Consider the following 19,135-nt stretch of genomic DNA (forward strand, 5'->3'; position numbering starts at 1 on the left):
GGTGTATAGTTATCAGTCCTTGAGCAAACAATGTAAAGGGTGAAGAACAACGAAGGTATACTGTGCGTTTGTTATAAGTTATATATATAAAAAAAGAGTACTTTCTTGAACAGTGATTGTTACCTTGACGTAACTACCTTGAGTTAACTCCCTTGTGAATTGAGCCGGTGGGTGATTTAAATCAAAACCGGAGAATGAGCGCCATCTAATGGACATGAATAACACAACAGTGAGTAAAGGTAATACAGTAACAATGTTGCTAGAAAAGAACACACCAAGTGACCGAATAACTATGGAAGTACTAGTAGAAATACTGTTGTTCCATGTAAAGAAATATGATTGGCCTTTAGAAATGTCACTCAATTATTGGGTCCAAATCACATCCAATCCTGGCCAGGTGTTTTGCAGGACTGTCTTGTTGCTTAGCAGCCCCAGAACCAAACATACGTGGTTATACAAAGTATAGTTTTTTGTTTCTAAAGGCACATGCATTTAGCCCTAAAATAATGTCCTCATGACAAATTGTGATTTTATTCATTCTAAATAGTAGGCTATTCATTCTCATTCCATACACAGCACTGCAAACACTCATCCTGAATAGAAATTGCTCAGAAAACGAACAAAAACGAATATAAACCTTTGGAGAAAAAAGTGTTTTGCTGAGCCATATAAGGCAATTATAGTTTACTGCTGTAGAAATAAATATTGAAATGTTTTTTTTTTCACTCGTTTAATAATGATGGAATGCACAGCAACTTGATTGTATTATATTGTATTCTATATTGTACAATTCTAAGACGTGAAATTGTATTTTACCAAAAGTGATTCACCCCTACACATTCGACTGTGCTGTATTTTCCAGAGGTGCATGCCACAGTGTCTGTGACGCCATGACTTCTAATGTAATCTGAGTCTCCAACAAATGAGAATGTGAGATTTTGGGGGAACAGCAAGAACAAGATGGCTGGCCCGGGACAAGGAAAGTGTTTGGCTTCTTTTCCATAAACGAGGCATTTTGTTGATAGTTTTCAGTTTCATTAGTAAATGTTTAGGCTACAAATTAGTTTTGTAACTATATATATTTGTTGTTGTTGATATACCCACTTTTGCAATAGTTTGATCTAAAACTACGCAGACGCTCACTTTCTTGAAGACAGAAACTTTAGTTCTGTTATTTTTCTTTCTTAGTAAGCAATTTACGTTTCGAAGTATATTTGCTGTGAAGAGGAACATATACAAATAATCAAAATTAGTTCATCTGTTTCCCGAAATTGTTTTGCAGAGTTTGAACTTGGGCAACTTTCTTACATATTTTAATGTGTGCGTAAACATTTCCTTTCTGATATGCGCGTTCTGATAAACATAGCACTTGTTAGTGGCTAGAGACACAATTGATTTTAACGTTTTGTAAATGTAGTTAGTCTGGCCTTTAAAAGCTTTTCAGTGAATTGGACTAACAATGAGCTCGACTCGGGTGAGATCACAACAACCGCAGCAGAATCAGGCTGGCAGGTCCGCCACGGGCGCAGCGGGTGCGTCCTTGCCGCACAGATTGGACACAAGCGAGGGGATTGAGATGGAGAACATACAGCACCAGGACTTGGGGCTCGGGGGCGCCATAGGCACACCATCACCTCCCTCAAGACAAGCCTGGAGTCGGGACAACCCGGGGTTCGAACCGGAGGATGAGATGATGGGGGCCGATTGGCCTCCGGCTAGCCCGGGGAGAAGATCAGTGTCCACGGGCTCCAGCAGTAGCTGCAGCAGCGGGTTGGGAAGTTACACTGCTGGAGGGAGCAGCACCCGCATCCACCGTGGATTATACCCGACGCCGACAGTGGATGACCTGCAGCAAGACAGACATGACATCAAAAGCTGTGGGAAGAGGATACTGGAGAAAATAAGAAGTTAGTGTCACTTACGTTTCCTCCTTGTATGAAGAACACTACAGCTGCCAAGAGGTCTGGACCTTTATGACACAGGAGGTAGTGCACTTGCCCTTTAACTTGTAGAGACCTGGGTCATTGGCTCAAACACCTCTCTGGCCGTTCTTCCTCACTGTTGCATACACCACTTAGGTCAACACACACCTGTAGATGCCCTCATTGGTAATGCACTGGCATCTCAAGCCGAGCATTGATGGTTAAGGAAGGATACTAATGTGTGTGTTGAAATGTTTTTTCCCCCAGTTCTATGGGGTACTCAGCTGATGGAGGACAGTGACAGCAGCAGAGAGAGGTACTTGAGGAATGTCCTGAGAGAAATGGTCACCTATGTCATCTTCCTTATCACACTGTGTATCTGTAAGTACCACACACACGGGACACACACACACACACGGAGGCTCCGCATGAGGAGGCTACAACAGACTTCTTCCGTCACGACGTACCTCTAAGGCCCTTCTGCTAGTTTGCTAGCCCCGGCTCGCTAACTGTCTGAATCGCCGTGTCTCCAGCCAGCTTGACTACTCACTGGACCCCTATGATCACTTGGCTACGCATGCCTCTCCCTAATGTTAATATGCCTTGTCCATTGCTGTTCTGGTTAATGATTATTGTCTTATTTCACTGTAGAGCCTCTAGCCCTGCTTAATATGCTTTAGCTAACCCTTCAGTTCCACCTCCCACACCTGCGGTGACATCACCTGGTTTAAATGATGCTTCTAGAGACAATATCTTTCTCAACGTCACTCTATGCCTAGGTTTACCTCCACTGTATTCACATCCTACCATACCTTTGTCTGTACATTATGCCATGAATCTAATCTATCGCGCCCAGATACCTGCTCCTTTTACTCTCTGTTCCGAACGTACTAGATGACCAGTTCTTATAGCCTTTGGCCGTAACCTTATCCTACTCCTCCTCTGTTCCTCTGGTGATGTAGAGGTGAATCCAGGCCCAGCAGTGCCTAGCTCCACTCCCATTCCCCAGGCGCTCTCATTTGTTGACTTCTGTAACCGTAGCCTTGGTTTCATGCATGTTAACATTAGAAGCCTCTTCCCCAAGTTTGTTTTATTCACTGCCTTAGCACAATCTGCCAACCCGGGTGTCCTAGCTGTGTCTGACTCCTGGCTTAGGTAGATCACCAAAAACCCTGAAATTTCCATCCCTAACTATAACATTTTCCAACAAGATAGAACTGCCAAAGGGGGCGGAGTGGTAGCCTGCAGAGTTCTGTCATACTATCCAGGTCTGTGCCCAAACAATTAGAGCTTCTACTTCTAAAAATCCACCTTTCCAGAAATAAGTCTCTCGCCGTTGCCGCTTGCTATAGACCACCCTCTGCCCCCAGCTGTGCCCTGGACACCATATGTGAATTGATTGCCCCCCATCTATCTTCAGAGCTCGTGCTGCTAGGTGACCTAGCAGACATGCTTAACACCCCGGCCATCTTACAATCTAAACTTGATTCCCTCAATCTCACACAAATTATCAATGAACCTACCAGGTACAACCCCAAATCCGTAAACACGGGCATCCTCATAGATATCATCCTAACTAACTTGCCCTCCAAATACACCTCTGCTCTTTTCAACCAAGATCTCAGCGATAACTGCCTCATTGCCTGCATCCGTAATGGGTCTGCGGTCAAACGACCACCCCTCATCACTGTCAAACGCTCCCTAAAACACTTCAGCGAGCAGGCCTTACCCTGGCCCGGGTATCCTGGAAGGATATTGACCTCATCCTGTCAGTAGAGGATGCCTGGTTATTCTTTCAAAGTGCCTTCCTCACCATCGTAAATAAGCATGCCCCATTAAAAAAATGTAGAACCAGGAACAGATATAGCCCGTGGTTCACTCCAGACCTGACTGCCCTTGACCAGCACAAAAACATCCTGTGGCGTACCAAGCAGTTAGGAAAGCCAAGGCTAGCTTTTTCAAGCAGAAATTTGCATCCTGTACCCCAAACTCATAAAAGTTCTGGGACACTGTAAAGTCCATGGAGAATAAGAGTACCTCCTCCCACTGTACTGAGGCTAGGAAACACTGTCACCACCGATAAATCCACGATAATTGAGAATTTCAATAAGCATTTTTCTACGGCTGGCCATGCTTTGAACCTGGCTACCCCTACCCCGGTCAACTGCCCTGTACCCCTCACAGCAACTCGCCCAAGCCTCCTCCATTTCTCCTTCACCCAAATCCAGATAGCTGATGTTCTGAAAGAGCTGCAAAATCTGGACCCCTACAAATCAGCCGGGCTAGACAATCTGTACCCTCTATCTAAAATTATCCGCCGAAATTGTTGCAACCCCTATTACTAGCCTGTTCAACCTCTCTTTCGTATCGTCTGAGATCCCCAAAGATTGGAAAGCTGCCATGGTCATCCCCCTCTTCAAAGGGGGAGACACTTTAGACTCAAATTGTTACAGACCTATATCTATCCTACCCTGCCTTTCTAAGGTCTTCGAAAGCCAAGATAACAAACAGATTATCGACCATTTCGAATCCCACCGTTACTACTCCGCTATGCAATCTGGCTTCCGAGCTGGTCATGGGTGCACCTCATCAATGCTCAAGGTACTAAACAATATCATAACTGCCATCGATAAGAGACAATACTGTGCAGCCGTATTCATCGACCTGGCCAAGGCTTTCGACTCTGTCAATTACCACATTCTTATCGGCAGACTCAACAGCCTTGGTTTCTCAAATGACTGACTCGCCTGGTTCACCAACTACTTCTCTGATAGAGTTCAGTGTGTCAAATCGGAGGGCCTGTTGTCCGGGCCTCTGGCAGTCTCTATGGGGGTGCCACAGGGTTCAATTCTAGGGCCGACTCTCTTCTCTGTATACATCAATGATGTCTCTCTTGCTGCTGGGGATTCTCTGATCCACCTCTACGCAGACGACACCATTCTGTATACTTCTGGCCCTTCTTTGGACACTGTGCTAACTAACCTCCAGACAAGCTTCAATGCCATACAACTCTCCCGTGGCCTCCAACTGCTCTTAAATAAACTAAATGCATGCTCTTCAACCGTTTCCTGCCCGCCCGTCCAATTCCTCTTTGGCCGCCTTTCCTTCCAGTTCTCTGCTGCCAATGACTGGAACGAACTGCAAAAATCTCTGAAGCTGGAGACTCTTTTCTCTGGTTAAACAAAGGTGAAATAATACAAAAAAATAAAACACACACACCCACAGAGGATGCATGTTGGGCATCATAAGATTCTTTTTGCATTAAAAATGTTGGCCCCACTTCGTAGACATGCATTATTTAAACAGTCAGGCCTGAGGGGGTGTGGTATATGACCAATATACCACGGATAAGGAGTGCCTGGATGCAGCCCTTAGCCGTGGTATATTGGCCATATATCACACCCCCGAGGTGCCTTACTGCTATAATAAACTGGTTACCAACCTAATTAGAGCAGTAGAAATAATGTTTTTTCGTACCTGTGGTATATGGTCTGATATACCACGTCTGTCAGCCAATCAGCATTTAGGGCTTAAACCACCCAGTTTATGAACCAGAATAACTATAGGATAGGCAAACCAATATAATTACATTGTAATAAGGTAGTAGTAAAAGTACATACACCTATCAAGTATAGCACTTTTGTGCTCTCGCATTTGTATTTTCTTGAAAACATATTGAAGTGGTATTACTATGTAACTGCTGCTCTTAGCTAGGACTAATACTAACGTCTGTCCATGAGGATACTTTTTCCCGCTGACCAGCTTTTCTAGTAGAAAAGTCATTTTCCAAACTCCTTAGGTCTGATAAACAACTCTGGCAGCGTATCAGGAAAGCTCCCTCAAGCCAGGAACTTCCATTAGAGTTTAGTCACTATTATTGTACGTTTGGGAAAAGGATTGTGGGAAGATGATGAAAGTTCCAGAATACAGCACAACCGAGAGTCAGAATGCTATTAATCTAGTTTCACCACTCCTTATACCACGGCTGCTGAGAGGAAAAGTGTTTCCGTGCCAGAATGGGGTTTTGGGTGGATCAGGAAGTCATTTCCTGGCTGGATAGATGGAGCTAGATCAGCCAGTTTCTCAGCCAGGTGGGAGTCAATGAAATAGAGGCTTGGAAAATAGCATATGTATGAGCCATATGGGCTATATGTGTGTATGTTGGACTGTTTATATATATTTATCTAGATATAGCTTAAATATGGACCTGGATGCAGTCCAACAGAGCAAATACTACAATGGAATGCTGAATAAGTCGGGTTGGACGATACTTTTCTTATCAATCATCATGAAAAACGTATACTTAAAAACTTGAAATCAACCAATCCTGCATTGTTAAAATACCACAATCAAATCAAATTTGATTTGTCACATGCGCAAATACAACAGGTGTAGTAGACCTTACAGTGAAATGCTTACTTACAAGCCCTTAACCAACAATGCAATTTAAGAAAAATAATTGTTATGTAAAAAAATAGAAACGTTTTTTTTCAAAGTAACAAATAATTAAAGAGCAGCAGTAAAATAACAATAGCGAGGCTATATACAGGGAGTATCGGTAAAGAGTTAATGTTGTGGGGGCACCGGTTAGTCGAGGTAATTGTGGTAATATGTACATGTAGGTAGAGTTAAAGTGACTATGTATAGATAATAAACAGAGAGTAGCAGCAGCGTAAGGGGGGAGGGCAATGCAAATAGTTTGGGTAGCCATTTGATTAGATGTTCAGGAGTCTTAATGCTTGGTGGTAGAAGCTGTTAAGAAGCCTTTTGGACCTAGACTTGGCACTCTGGTACCGCTTGCCGTGCGGTAGCAGAGAGAACAGTCTAAGACTAGGGTGGCTAGAGTCTTTGACTATTTTTAGGGCCTTCCTCTGACACAATCTGGTATAGAGGTCCTGGATGGCAGGGAGTTCGGATCCAGTGATCTACTGGGCCGTACGCATTACCCTCTGTAGTGGTTTGTGATCGGAGGCCGAGCAGTTGCCATACCAGGCAGTGATGCAACCAGTGAGGATGCTCTCGATGGTGCAGCTGTAGAACTTTTTGAGGATCTGAGGACCCATGCCAAGTCTTTTCAGTCTCCTGAGTGGGAATAGGTTTTGTCTTGACTGTCTTGGTGTGTTTGGACCAAGATAGTTTGTTGGTGATGTAGACACCAAGGAACTTGAAGCTCTCAAACTGCTCCACTACAGCTCCGTCGATGAGAATGGGGGCGTGCTCGGTCCTCCTTTCCCATAGTCCACAATCATCTCCTTTGTCTTGATCACATTGAGGGAGAGGTTGTTGTCCTGGCATAACACGGCCAGGTCTCTGGTCTCATCGTTGTCGGTGATCAGGCCTACCATGGTTGTGTCATCCGCAAACTTAATGATGGTGTTAGAGTCGTGCCTGGCCATGCAGTCATGAGTGAACAGATAGTACAGGAGGGGACTGAGCACGCACCCCTGAGGGGTCCCCGTGTTGAGGATCAGCGTGGCGGATGTGTTGTTACCGACCCTTACCACCTGTGGGCGGTCCGTCAGGATGTCCAGGATCCAGTTGCAGAGGGAGGTGTTTAGTCCCAGGGTCCTTAGCTTAGTGATGAGCTTTGAAGGCACTATGGTGTTGAACGCTGAGCTGTAGTCAATGAATAGCATTCTCACCTAGGTGTTCCTTTTGTCCAGGTGGGAAAAGACAGTGTGGAGTGCAATAGAGATTGCATCATATGTGGATTTGTTGGGGCAGTATGCAAATTGGAGTGGGTATAGGGTTTCTGGGATAATGGTGTTGATGTGAGCCATGACCAGCCTTTCAAAGCACTTCATGGCTACAGACATGGGTGCTATGGGTCGGTAGTCATTCGGGCAGGTTACCTTAGTGTTCTTGGGCACAACGACTATGGTGGTCTGCTTGAAACATGTTGGTATTACAGACTCAGTCAGGGACAGGTTAAAATGTCAGTGAAGACACTTGCCAGTTGGTCAGCGCATGCTCGGAGTACACGTCCTGGTAATCCGTCTGGTCCTGGGCCTTGTGAATGTTGACCTGTTTAAAGATCTTATTCACATCGGCTATGGAGAGTGTGATCACACAGTCGTCCGGAACAGCTTATGCTCTCATGAATGTTTCAGTGTTACTTGCCTCAAAGCGAGCATAGAAGTAATTTAGCTCATCTGGTAGGCTCGTGTCACTGGGCAGCTCGCGGCTGTGCTTCCCTTTGTAGTCTGTGATAGTTTGCAAGCCCTGCCACATCCGACGAGCGTCAGAGCCCGGTGTAGTACGATTCATTCTTAGTCCTGTATTGACTATGGAACGCTGAATACGTTTTATCCCTGTGACTTTGCTGCTTGTGAAAGTGTAAGCCTATTCCCTGTGCATGGGAGCTGGTTGACCAGATTCAAGTATACACAGACGTTTGGGGTTACAACTGCTCTCCTGGCACCAATGACATGGATGTCAATTAAGGCAGCCCTATTCAGAGGTGTTGGGTTAAATGCTGAAGACACATTTCGGTTGAATGCAGTCAGTTGTGTAACTGACTAGCTATTCCCTTTCCCCTATACGTTTCTGTTTTCAGTGGCATCTTAAACAGGTCTTGGCCTCAGTGCGGTAGGCCAGGATTTGGTAGCTGGTGCTAACTGTAACTGTTGGACCATTCAGAGAGTCGTACCTGGCCATGCAGTCATGAGTGAACAGAGAGTACAGGAGGGGACTGAGCACGCACCCCAGAGGGGTCCCCATGTTGAGGTTCAGCACTGTACCTGTTGGACCATTCAGAGAGAGAAACACATGATCAACACAAAGATGTAGTTCACAATATTGTTGTATACATTTCTTAGAAGTGTAAGCCGTTGGGGGGGATTGTTTTAAGAAAGTCATACCATGGACCATTTAGCTATTTTATTTAAAATGTTAGGACCCCTTTAGGTATATATATATATATTTTTTTTTAATAAAATATTGAATTTGTTCTTTACTATTATAGCCCATAGAAACGCATTGAATAACACATTCATAAATGGCAAAAAAGACAGTCCAAAAATGTATCATAAGGAATAAGGTTTGGAAGTGTCTGTTCTATATCCAGGACATATACGAAAGCTCAGGCAATGTTTTAGTTTTTTTTACACATATTTAACCCCTTGTTGGAACAAAACTACCTCCATACTTTCATTTGTATGGGTTACCTTTAGACAAGTCCCACGACACTTGTCATAGAGCCATCATGTTCGTGAGATTCTTACCTTTCTATAGAGTGGTTATATTAGTTTGTAGGCCAACCGTTCAGACGCTATAGACGTTTTCTTGAGAGTATCTTTTTTAGGGATGTCTCCTGGTCGGACAAACAGAGCTCTAGCTCTGCCACTTTCCACCTCAGATGAGGAAGACTGCCACAGGCAGATACGGTGGATTGAGACATAGCCCATGCAAAAAAAACAGATATCTCGAGCTTAAAGGAAAATTCCACCCCAAAACTTTTGGTAATCTTTGGTATTTGTTTGATTAGTCGATTGTTGACATTTGTTTTGCTTGTCAGAAATCAAGTTTTCAAGATATGTAACTTTCAAAATACAAAAATCATCCCATCATATGACTTAAAATACAGCATCATATGATGCAAAATGCATTATATGGGGATGATTTCTGTATTTTGAAAGTTACATATCTTGAAAACATTATTGCTGACAAGCAAAATATTTCGGGACTATGTCAACAATGGACAAATGAAACAAATACCAAAAGAGAGTTTCTGGGTAGTTTTCTTTTAAACTGATGGATTTTGATGGGGATTTTTAAAATGATGTTACTTAGATTGATGCACCGATGTGTCAATGAACTATGGGGGTAAACACAATATAGGCTAATACAACTGTAGCATGACAGTAATATATAGTATAACGATAGGATAACATTAATGCCGTTATTCATTATTTTAAACATTGGTTATGTATACAAGCATGAATGAAATAAACAGTTATTAGAAAATGCTGAACAGGTATGCTGTGTGTAACTAAAAACACAAAGGAAAATGCACCATAATCTCATGCAGAGAAACTCTTACAGTATCTTCTGTTGTGTTGTGTAGTGACCTATGGGATGGTAGGCTCCAACATGTACTACTACACCAAGGTGATGTCCCAGCTCTTCCTGGATACACCACTGTCCCCGGGAGACACAGCCACATTCAGAAGCCTCTCAACTATGGGTGAATTCTGGAAGGTGAGTCAATTCAATGAGTCAATTCCCCGGGTTGCTATGCAGTGGTTTAATCTCCTGCTTTGTACTTTTTGTCTGATTGGAAAATAGAGCTTGGTGCTTAGTTATGGCATAACAAAGATGCCAATGCATTTACTTTGGCCCATGCTCAGTTACACTATATATACAAAAGTATGTGGACATCCCTTCAAATTAGTGGATTTGTCTATTTCAGCCACATCCAGTGCTGACAGGTGTAAAATATCGAGCACACAGCCATGCATTCTCCATTAAAAAAACATTGGCAGTAGATTGGCCTTACTGAAGAGCTCAGTGGCACCGTCATAGGATGCCACCTTTCCAACAAGTCAGTTTATCACATTTCAGCCCTGCTAGAGCTGCCCCGGTCAACTGTAACTGCAGTTATTGTGAAGTGGAAGCGTCAAGCAGCAACAACGGCTCAGCCGCAAAGTGGTAGGCCATGCAAGCTCACAGAACGGGACCCCCAAGTGCTGAAGCGCATATTGCTTAAAAAATCGTCTCACTACTGAGTTCCAAACTGCCTCTGGAAGCAACGTCAGCACAACAACTGTTCGCCAGGGCTTCATGAAATGGGTTTCCATGCCCGAGCAGCCGCACACAAGCGGTGTAAAGCTCACCTTAATTGGACTCTGGAGCAGTGGAAACGCTTTCTCTGGAGTGATGAATCATGCTTCACCATCTGGCAGTCAGACGAATGAATCTGGGTTTGGAGGATGCATAGTGCCAACTGTCAAGTTTGTTGGAGGAGGAATAATGGTCTGGGGCTGTTTTTCATGGTTCGGACTAGGCCCCTTAGTTCCAGTGAAGGGAAATCTTAACGCTACAGCATATAATGACATTCTAGACGTTTCTGTGCTTCCAACTTTGTGGTAACAGTTTGGGGAAGGCCCTTTCCTGTTTCAGCATGACAATAATTGCGTGCACAAAGCAAGGTCCATACAGAAATGATTTGTCAAGATCGGTGTGGAGGAACTTGACTGGCCTGCACAGAGCCCTGACCTCAACCCCTTCGAACACCTTTGGGATGAATTGGAACACCGACTGCGAGCCAGGCATAATTGCCCAACCTCACTAATGCTCTTGTGGCTGAATAGAAGCAAGTCCCTGCAGCAGTTCCAGCATGTAGAGGAAAGCCGTCCCAGAAGCTTTTCCTCTACAACTCTGTATTAATGCCCAGGATTTTGGAATGAAAGATATTCGACGAGTAGGTGTCCACATACTTTTTGTTGTGTAGTATATATGAAGCATAAAACCAAAGCAGCACTTAAAAGTATTTAGTTCAAATCACATTAATTAACACCAAATAGAACAATGGAGCATTTCCATGAATATAGTTAGAACCTAACAGACCAGCAGAGCTTACAGTTGAAATTCTCTCTGTAACCAGTGCGTGTCTCTCCACCATGCAGTTCACAGAGGGTCCCTTCCTGAACGGGATGTATTGGGAAGTGTGGTACAACAATAAGAGTCTCCCTGAGAACCACAGTATGATCTACTATGAGAACCTGCTACTGGGGGTGCCCCGCCTCCGCCAGGTCAAAGTTCGCAACGAATCCTGCTCCGTGCACGAGGACCTTAGGGATGAGGTGCAGGACTGCTACAACATGTACACCCCGAGCAACGAGGACAGCGCCCCCTTTGGCCCCATGAACGGAACTGCGTACGTCTACTAAACTACTATGCACTACTGTTAGATGTACAGTATAGTTCAATGGTAACGTATAAGAAAGCAACCATAAAGCTACAATTGGTTGTAATGCTAGAGACGAAACCAAAGCAATAGTTACAACATGTGCTCTAGTGTTAACCGAAAGCACATTATGGATGCTGTCCACCAGACAAAAGTATGGCGTGTAAGGTCACTCACCAATAGCCACCAGTGAATACCAGGCCAAACTGTTTCACTGTGGCTCTATGATGTGTCTGACTGTCTGTCTTTCCACCAGGTGGATGTATACAGAGGAGAACAGCCTGAATGGGAGTAGTTACTGGGGCCAGGTGGCTACCTACGGTGGAGGGGGGTACTACCAGGACCTGGCCCGTTCCAGAGATGAGTCAGCTGGCTTGCTACGCTCCCTAAAACACCAGCTGTGGCTGGACAGAGGAACCAGAGCCGTCTTCCTGGACTTCTCCGTCTACAACGGCAACATCAACCTCTTCTGTATTGCCAGGTACAGAGCCCAGAGTTATTACATACGTATTACATGTTACTTAGGACTGTTTCACACTGGTTATATAGGTGATACATAGGTTCAATCCAGGCTCTCAAGACATCCATGTTTGGAATCAATGACTCATGCAATCCAATGGGAGATCTCTAGTTACCATCCTCATCCACAATCTGGTGTCATTGAACCTCGATTTTCACCCTAGAGAGGCTGAATACGGAATATCTCTTGTTCATTCAGTTGAACCTGTCTGCTTAACTGCGGGGATAAATACAGTTGAATTGAATTGAATGTTTCAGGTTGGTGGTGGAGTTCCCCGCTACAGGAGGCGTAGTCACTTCCTGGCAGTTTCAGACGGTGCGTCTGATTCGCTACGTGTCCAGCTGGGACTACTTTGTCGGGGTGTGTGAGGTGGCCTTCTGCCTCTTCATCCTGTACTACGTGGTGGAGGAGGCCCTGGAGATACGCATCCACCGCCTGCGCTACTTCAAGAGTGTGTGGAACTGCCTGGATGTCCTCATCGTTGTGGTACGTAATTCAAGATGGCTGCCCTAGCAGGGAGTAGGAAGGGATGGAGTCCCCCTGAAACACCCTGAAACAAGTAAAGAAGGGCTCTGTTCCAGTATCCACACTAGGATACTACTTAGAATGAGCTAGTGCAATGAACATGCATTCTAAGTGGTAGGCTAGTATAGACATTGGAACAAAGGGAAGAGGTTTGTGATCCAAATATTGTTGTGTTGAGATTCCAAATATCCCCCTCCTCTTTTTCCAGTTGAGTGTTTCTGCCATAATCATCAACATCACCAGAACATCAGTGGTGAGCAATCGTCTCAAAGACCTTCTGGAGAACCACAGCGCCCACCCCAGCTTCGAGCCTCTGGCACACCTCCAGGTTACGTTCAACAACATGGCCGCAGTCATCGTCCTTTTCTCCTGGGTGAAGGTAAGAATGGCTTGACACGCAGAATGTAGCAATTGAGTGGGAATTGACCAGGAGCAGCGCTTGAACCAGACACTCTACAGTTGGTTACAGGATGAGAGTACTACTACCTGTGCCATAAAGGTCCAGACCTGTTGGCAGAAGCCAAAGTATGCTCCCATAAAGGGAGACTATATTAGCATGATTTTAATACAAATTTTTAAAAAGACAGAATTGATATAACGCTTTTCAAAGACACTTGAATTGTAACCTGGTTTCTGCTCATCTCTCCTCTTCAGCTCTTCAAGTTCATCAACTTCAACAAGACCATGAGCCAGCTGTCCACCACCATGTCTCGCTGTGCCAAGGACCTCATCGGCTTCGCCATCATGTTCTTCATCATCTTCCTGGCCTACGCTCAGCTGGCCTACCTGGTGTTTGGCACCCAGGTCAACGACTTCAGTACCTTCCAAGCCTGCATGTAAGTAACATTGGTCTGATTGGAATCAACCCAGGTTCCAAGATTCTCAGTTCTTTAGGTTCTCCATAGACAACCAGGGCTCCCATTGATTGATTTGAATTTTGTTTGGAATTTGACCCATTGGAACTATAATGGTAACGCACCCCTATAGCTTCATCTTAGCCTCTTCATAGCTTCTTCTTCTTGTCTTCTTTTCCATGTAGTTTTACCCAGTTCCGCATCATCCTGGGAGACTTTGAGTTCTCAGAGATAGAGGAGGCTAACCCAGTCCTGGGACCCATCTACTTCATCACCTTCGTCTTCTTCATCTTCTTCATCCTCATGGTGAGTTTTGATATACTACCATTGATAAATGTGTGGTTATATTGATATATATTCATATTGTACTATTTGATCTACATTATCTAGAGAGATTCAAGTTTGCTCTGACTGTTTTTTGTCTCCCTGTAGAATATGTTCCTGGCCATCATCAATGACACCTACTCAGAGGTGAAGGCAGACATGTCCCAGCAGAGGTCTGAGATGGAGATGACGGACCTCATTAAAAAGGTACGGGACCCAAATGGTATGTGGGGTTATTTGTTCTAGTCGGTGTATGTGATCCCTGAACGCGTCATTGTAGCTGAGTATTTCAAATAACTGCAAGCTGACTTGTATCATAGCAACTTCATATTTAAGATTCTATGAAGAGTTCAATTGAAAAGGAGACTCAAGTTAATGTAATTTTACATTACTGTTGAATATTATCAACATGAATACTGAATAACTGCTAAATGCAGAATGAAAATGGCAACAACATTCACCTCAGAGTTGATAGGTGTCCTTGAGTTTGTCCGAGTGTTGTTTCTCTGCCTGCAGGGCTGTAACAAAGCCTTGATGAAGCTGAGACTGAAGAAGACCACTGTGGATGACATATCAGACAGTCTGCGCCAGGCCGGTGGGAAACTCAACTTCGGCGAGCTCCGCCAGGACCTCAAAGGGTGACCGCTGCAGCGCCTGAAACTAAACTGGGGTTTCACTGACTAATTCATAAACATACACTATTTCATTAAATTATACATACATACGAAGAAAGACATCAAGACACACGTGACATGTAATAGTACAACTAAATGTGTTGTTGTTTGTGTATTTAGAAAGGGCCACACGGATGAGGAGATTGAGGCCATCTTTGCCAAATATGACCACGGTGGGGACCAGGAGCTGACTGAGCACGAACACCAGCAGATGAGGGACGACCTGGAGAAAGAGAGAGTGAGTGGACACACACACACACACACAGGGCAACGAGCTACACACACACGTTTGCAGATGTTCAGTGTGTCTCTGCACATATGGCCAGGAGGACCTGGATCTGGAGCGCAGCTCGTTGCCCAGACCCACCAGTGGGCGGAGCTTCCCCCGTAGCCATGATGACTCGGAGGAGGATGACGACGAGGACAGCGGTCACAGCTCCCGTCGCCGCGGCAGCAGCTCAGGGGGCGTGCCCTACGAAGAGTTTCAAGTGTAGGTCGAGTTCTATTACCAGCCAAGTTTAAGTATTGGGCTTTTGAAAGGTCCTCTATGTGTTTCCGACAGAGGATGTACCTGATATTTAAATGTTTTAAACCATGTGTCGTAACTATGGATATAGCATGTTATATAAACGTGTTATTGACATTATTGTTCTGTTCTATTCCAGGCTGGTGCGTCGTGTTGACCGGATGGAGCACTCCATAGGTAGTATAGTGTCTAAGATCGATGCAGTGATTGTGAAGCTGGAGGCCATGGAGAGAGCTAAGCTCAAGAGGAGAGACGTGCTGGGAAAACTGCTGGAGGGGGTGCTGGAGGTGAGACGGAATGTACATGGACACACACACACACACATGCCCATCTCGCCCACACCAAACACTTTTTAAAATTCTCTCTTTCTGTCCATCTCTCTCATTCCAACATCTCCCTTCTCCCTTTTTTCCCCCCCTCTCTCTGACTTTTAGACTATTTATCTGGTCAATATGTTAGGGTATTATGTCTCTTTGTAACAGTGTGTTATATGTTTAAGGACTCTTGGAAGATTAGTCCAAATGATGACTAAAAGATACTAATAAAATCAAATCTCTCCCCCAGGATGAGAGGCAGGGTCGGGACATGGACGTCCAGAGAGAGCAGATGGAGCGGCTGGTAAGGGAGGAGCTAGAGCGCTGGGAGTCTGATGACACTGTCTCACAGGTCAGCCATCACCAGCCCGCCACTGCCATTGGTCCAGGAGCCCAACCACGCCCCCGCCCCTCCTCCTCCCTTTCTACTGATGGGGTGGACACTGGGGGTAATGGGAGTGGCCACGTGTAAAACTCCACCCACCAGAAAGTTACACGGTAACGAGAAAGGGACATTATAGTATTTTTTACAGGTTCTAAGCGCCAAATCCTTACTTGAGATGTGTGCATGCAATTTGAATTTTCTGAAAATGTTCCCATTGACCTCAATGGAAGATTATCGTGGAAGTCCGAGTTACGCAATCAAATTTTAAGTAAGGATTTGGACCTATCGGAGGCTAAGTGTAACTTTAAGAGACATTTTAGGGAGGTTCGAGATTGTATTCATTGGTTGTGGCACAATAGGTTGTCGCACAAATGAAGATATCCTTGTGTAAATGTCCTTTCTGGTCGTGTTCTACATTATATACCAGTACATAGTCCCATCATCATCCCTCTGTGTTTGTTTGAAATCTTTACACATGATACCACAATGGCAAAGTCACGTGCACGGCACGTCAGCTATCCAAGAGTGTGAGTGAAACCCACCCAATAGACTCATATGGTCTGAAAACAGTCCTACGTACGCCATCTATAAGATGGTACATGCTTTAAGGCAAGCAAAATATGACCTGATACATTTACAAAGCTTACAGTGCAAGCACAAGTACATGATTGTAGTGTTTAAAATGAAGAATTCGGGTACATGAAGATGCTGGACACAATGAAGGTTTTGATTATATTGGAGATATTACATGTGATGTAAATGAACTAGCCTCTTAAGCTATTTCCATTTGGTTTATATTCTAAGAATACACAGCATATCATTGCATTTCCTGTGCGGGTACGTAGCTCAAGGGCTTTTGGTTTTTGATTACACCGTATATGCACGCACGCACATCTTGATATTCCACGGGAAATGGTCTCATCGATCGTTCATTTGCTGCTTTCCTTTTTTGTCATTTTAATATAGTTACAAGTGTGGCTCATCCTGTCATAATTACTAACCTATATCACTTTGTAATGACTTACAAAACACCCTTCTTATAAATGCATAATATGATACATATTGTAACTTGAAACAAACTTCGATTCGGAGTGCATCTAGGGTCATGTGATCCTCGTGTGTATTATTATGTACGGTGCCTTGCAGTATTTTGTAGTCGTATTGTTTTGTAATTTTTTTGTGGTTACATACATACTGTATATCAAAGGTGTGAAAAATAAATAAAGTGTGTTGTGATGCTAAAACGATGAAGTGGTGTGTGTTAAAAAAATCGTACATTTAATCCGGGTCGTTGTTTGATACGTTTGAACACATCGACAGTGACTCTAAACCTTGAATATAAGGTGTCAGTAATGGACCTGTCATGTACATTGAACCGGTTTGATTGGAGTTGATATATGTTGGGGGATTAGGTGAGATTAAATGGGATTATACCCCCTATTGACCTAAATGCCTGTTCTGGAGACGAGACGCCTGCTCTGTCACCAAAAAGGTCTCTCTATTACTAAAAGGTCTCACAAAGGTGAGCATTTAGGCCTCTGTATGTGTTCTAGGAGTCAGGCATTTAGGCCTCTGTATGTGTTCTATGAGTCAGGCATTTAGGCATTTAGGCCTCTATGTGTTCTAGGAGTCAGGCATTTAGGCCTCTGTATGTGTTCTAGGAGTCAGGCATTTAGGCCTCTGTATGTGTTCTAGGAGTCAGGCATTTAGGCCTCTGTATGTGTTCTAGGAGTCAGGCATTTAGGCCTCTGTATGTGTTCTAGGAGTCAGGCATTTAGGCCTCTGTATGTGTTCTAGGAGTCAGGCATTTAGGCCTCTGTATGTGTTCTAGGAGTCAGGCATTTAGACCTCTGTATGTGTTCTAGGAGTCAGGCATTTAGGCCTCTGTATGTGTTCTAGGAGTCAGGCATTTAGGCCTCTGTATGTGTTCTAGGAGTCAGGCATTTAGGCCTCTGTATGTGTTCTAGGAGTCAGGCATTTAGGCCTCTGTATGTGTTCTAGGAGTCAGGCATTTAGGCCTCTGTATGTGTTCTAGGAGTCAGGCATTTAGGCATTTAGGCCTCTGTATGTGTTCTAGGAGTCAGGCATTTAGGCCTCTGTATGTGTTCTAGGAGTCAGGCATTTAGGCCTCTGTATGTGTTCTAGGAGTCAGGCATTTAGGCCTCTGTATGTGTTCTAGGAGTCAGGCATTTAGGCCTCTGTATGTGTTCTAGGAGTCAGGCATTTAGGCCTCTGTATGTGTTCTAGGAGTCAGGCATTTAGGCCTCTGTATGTGTTCTAGGAGTCAGGCATTTAGGCCTCTATGTGTTCTAGGAGTCAGGCATTTAGGCCTCTGTATGTGTTCTATGAGTCAGGCATTTAGGCATTTAGGCCTCTATGTGTTCTAGGAGTCAGGCATTTAGGCCTCTGTATGTGTTCTAGGAGTCAGGCATTTAGGCCTCTGTATGTGTTCTAGGAGTCAGGCATTTAGGCCTCTGTATGTGTTCTAGGAGTCAGGCATTTAGGCCTCTGTATGTGTTCTAGGAGTCAGGCATTTAGGCCTCTGTATGTGTTCTAGGAGTCAGGCATTTAGGCCTCTGTATGTGTTCTAGGAGTCAGGCATTTAGACCTCTGTATGTGTTCTAGGAGTCAGGCATTTAGGCCTCTGTATGTGTTCTAGGAGTCAGGCATTTAGGCCTCTGTATGTGTTCTAGGAGTCAGGCATTTAGGCCTCTGTATGTGTTCTAGGAGTCAGGCATTTAGGCCTCTGTATGTGTTCTAGGAGTCAGGCATTTAGTCAGGCATTTAGGCCTCTGTATGTGTTCTAGAGTCAGCATTTAGGCATTTAGGCCTCTGTATGTGTTCTAGGAGTCAGGCATTTAGGCCTCTGTATGTGTTCTAGGAGTCAGGCATTTAGGCCTCTGTATGTGTTCTAGGAGTCAGGCATTTAGGCCTCTGTATGTGTTCTAGGAGTCAGGCATTTAGGCCTCTGTATGTGTTCTGTGTTCTAGGAGTCAGGCATTTAGGCCTCTATGTGTTCTAGGAGTCAGGCATTTAGGCCTCTGTATGTGTTCTAGGAGTCAGGCATTTAGGCCTCTATGTGTTCTAGGAGTCAGGCATTTAGGCCTCTGTATGTGTTCTAGGAGTCAGGCATTTAGGCCTCTGTATGTGTTCTAGGAGTCAGGCATTTAGGCCTCTGTATGTG

At 44.4% G+C, this 19,135-nt stretch overlaps 1 protein-coding gene across 2 annotated transcripts; it reads left to right on the top strand.

The window, feature by feature from the left end:
- Positions 1–919: 919 nt before the first annotated feature.
- On the top strand, positions 920–17,198 carry pkd2 (polycystic kidney disease 2). Of its 2 annotated transcripts, none has more exons than XM_065003871.1 (15): positions 920–1,907; positions 2,190–2,303; positions 9,988–10,121; positions 11,549–11,799; positions 12,086–12,310; positions 12,607–12,835; positions 13,083–13,253; positions 13,529–13,710; positions 13,914–14,034; positions 14,161–14,259; positions 14,569–14,690; positions 14,847–14,964; positions 15,053–15,216; positions 15,392–15,539; positions 15,817–17,198. In XM_065003871.1, the coding sequence occupies exons 1-15, from the start codon at positions 1,460–1,462 to the stop codon at positions 16,036–16,038; spliced, it is 2,748 nt and encodes a 915-aa protein (XP_064859943.1). In that variant the 5' UTR covers positions 920–1,459; the 3' UTR covers positions 16,039–17,198. The 2 variants fall into 2 exon arrangements, with proteins under 2 accessions (XP_064859943.1, XP_064859944.1); XM_065003872.1 differs by having other exon boundaries at positions 15,056–15,216.
- The last annotated feature ends 1,937 nt before the right edge of the window (positions 17,199–19,135 follow it).

This window comes from Oncorhynchus nerka, linkage group LG18, assembly GCF_034236695.1.
Source record: "Oncorhynchus nerka isolate Pitt River linkage group LG18, Oner_Uvic_2.0, whole genome shotgun sequence".
NCBI lineage: Eukaryota > Metazoa > Chordata > Actinopteri > Salmoniformes > Salmonidae > Oncorhynchus > Oncorhynchus nerka.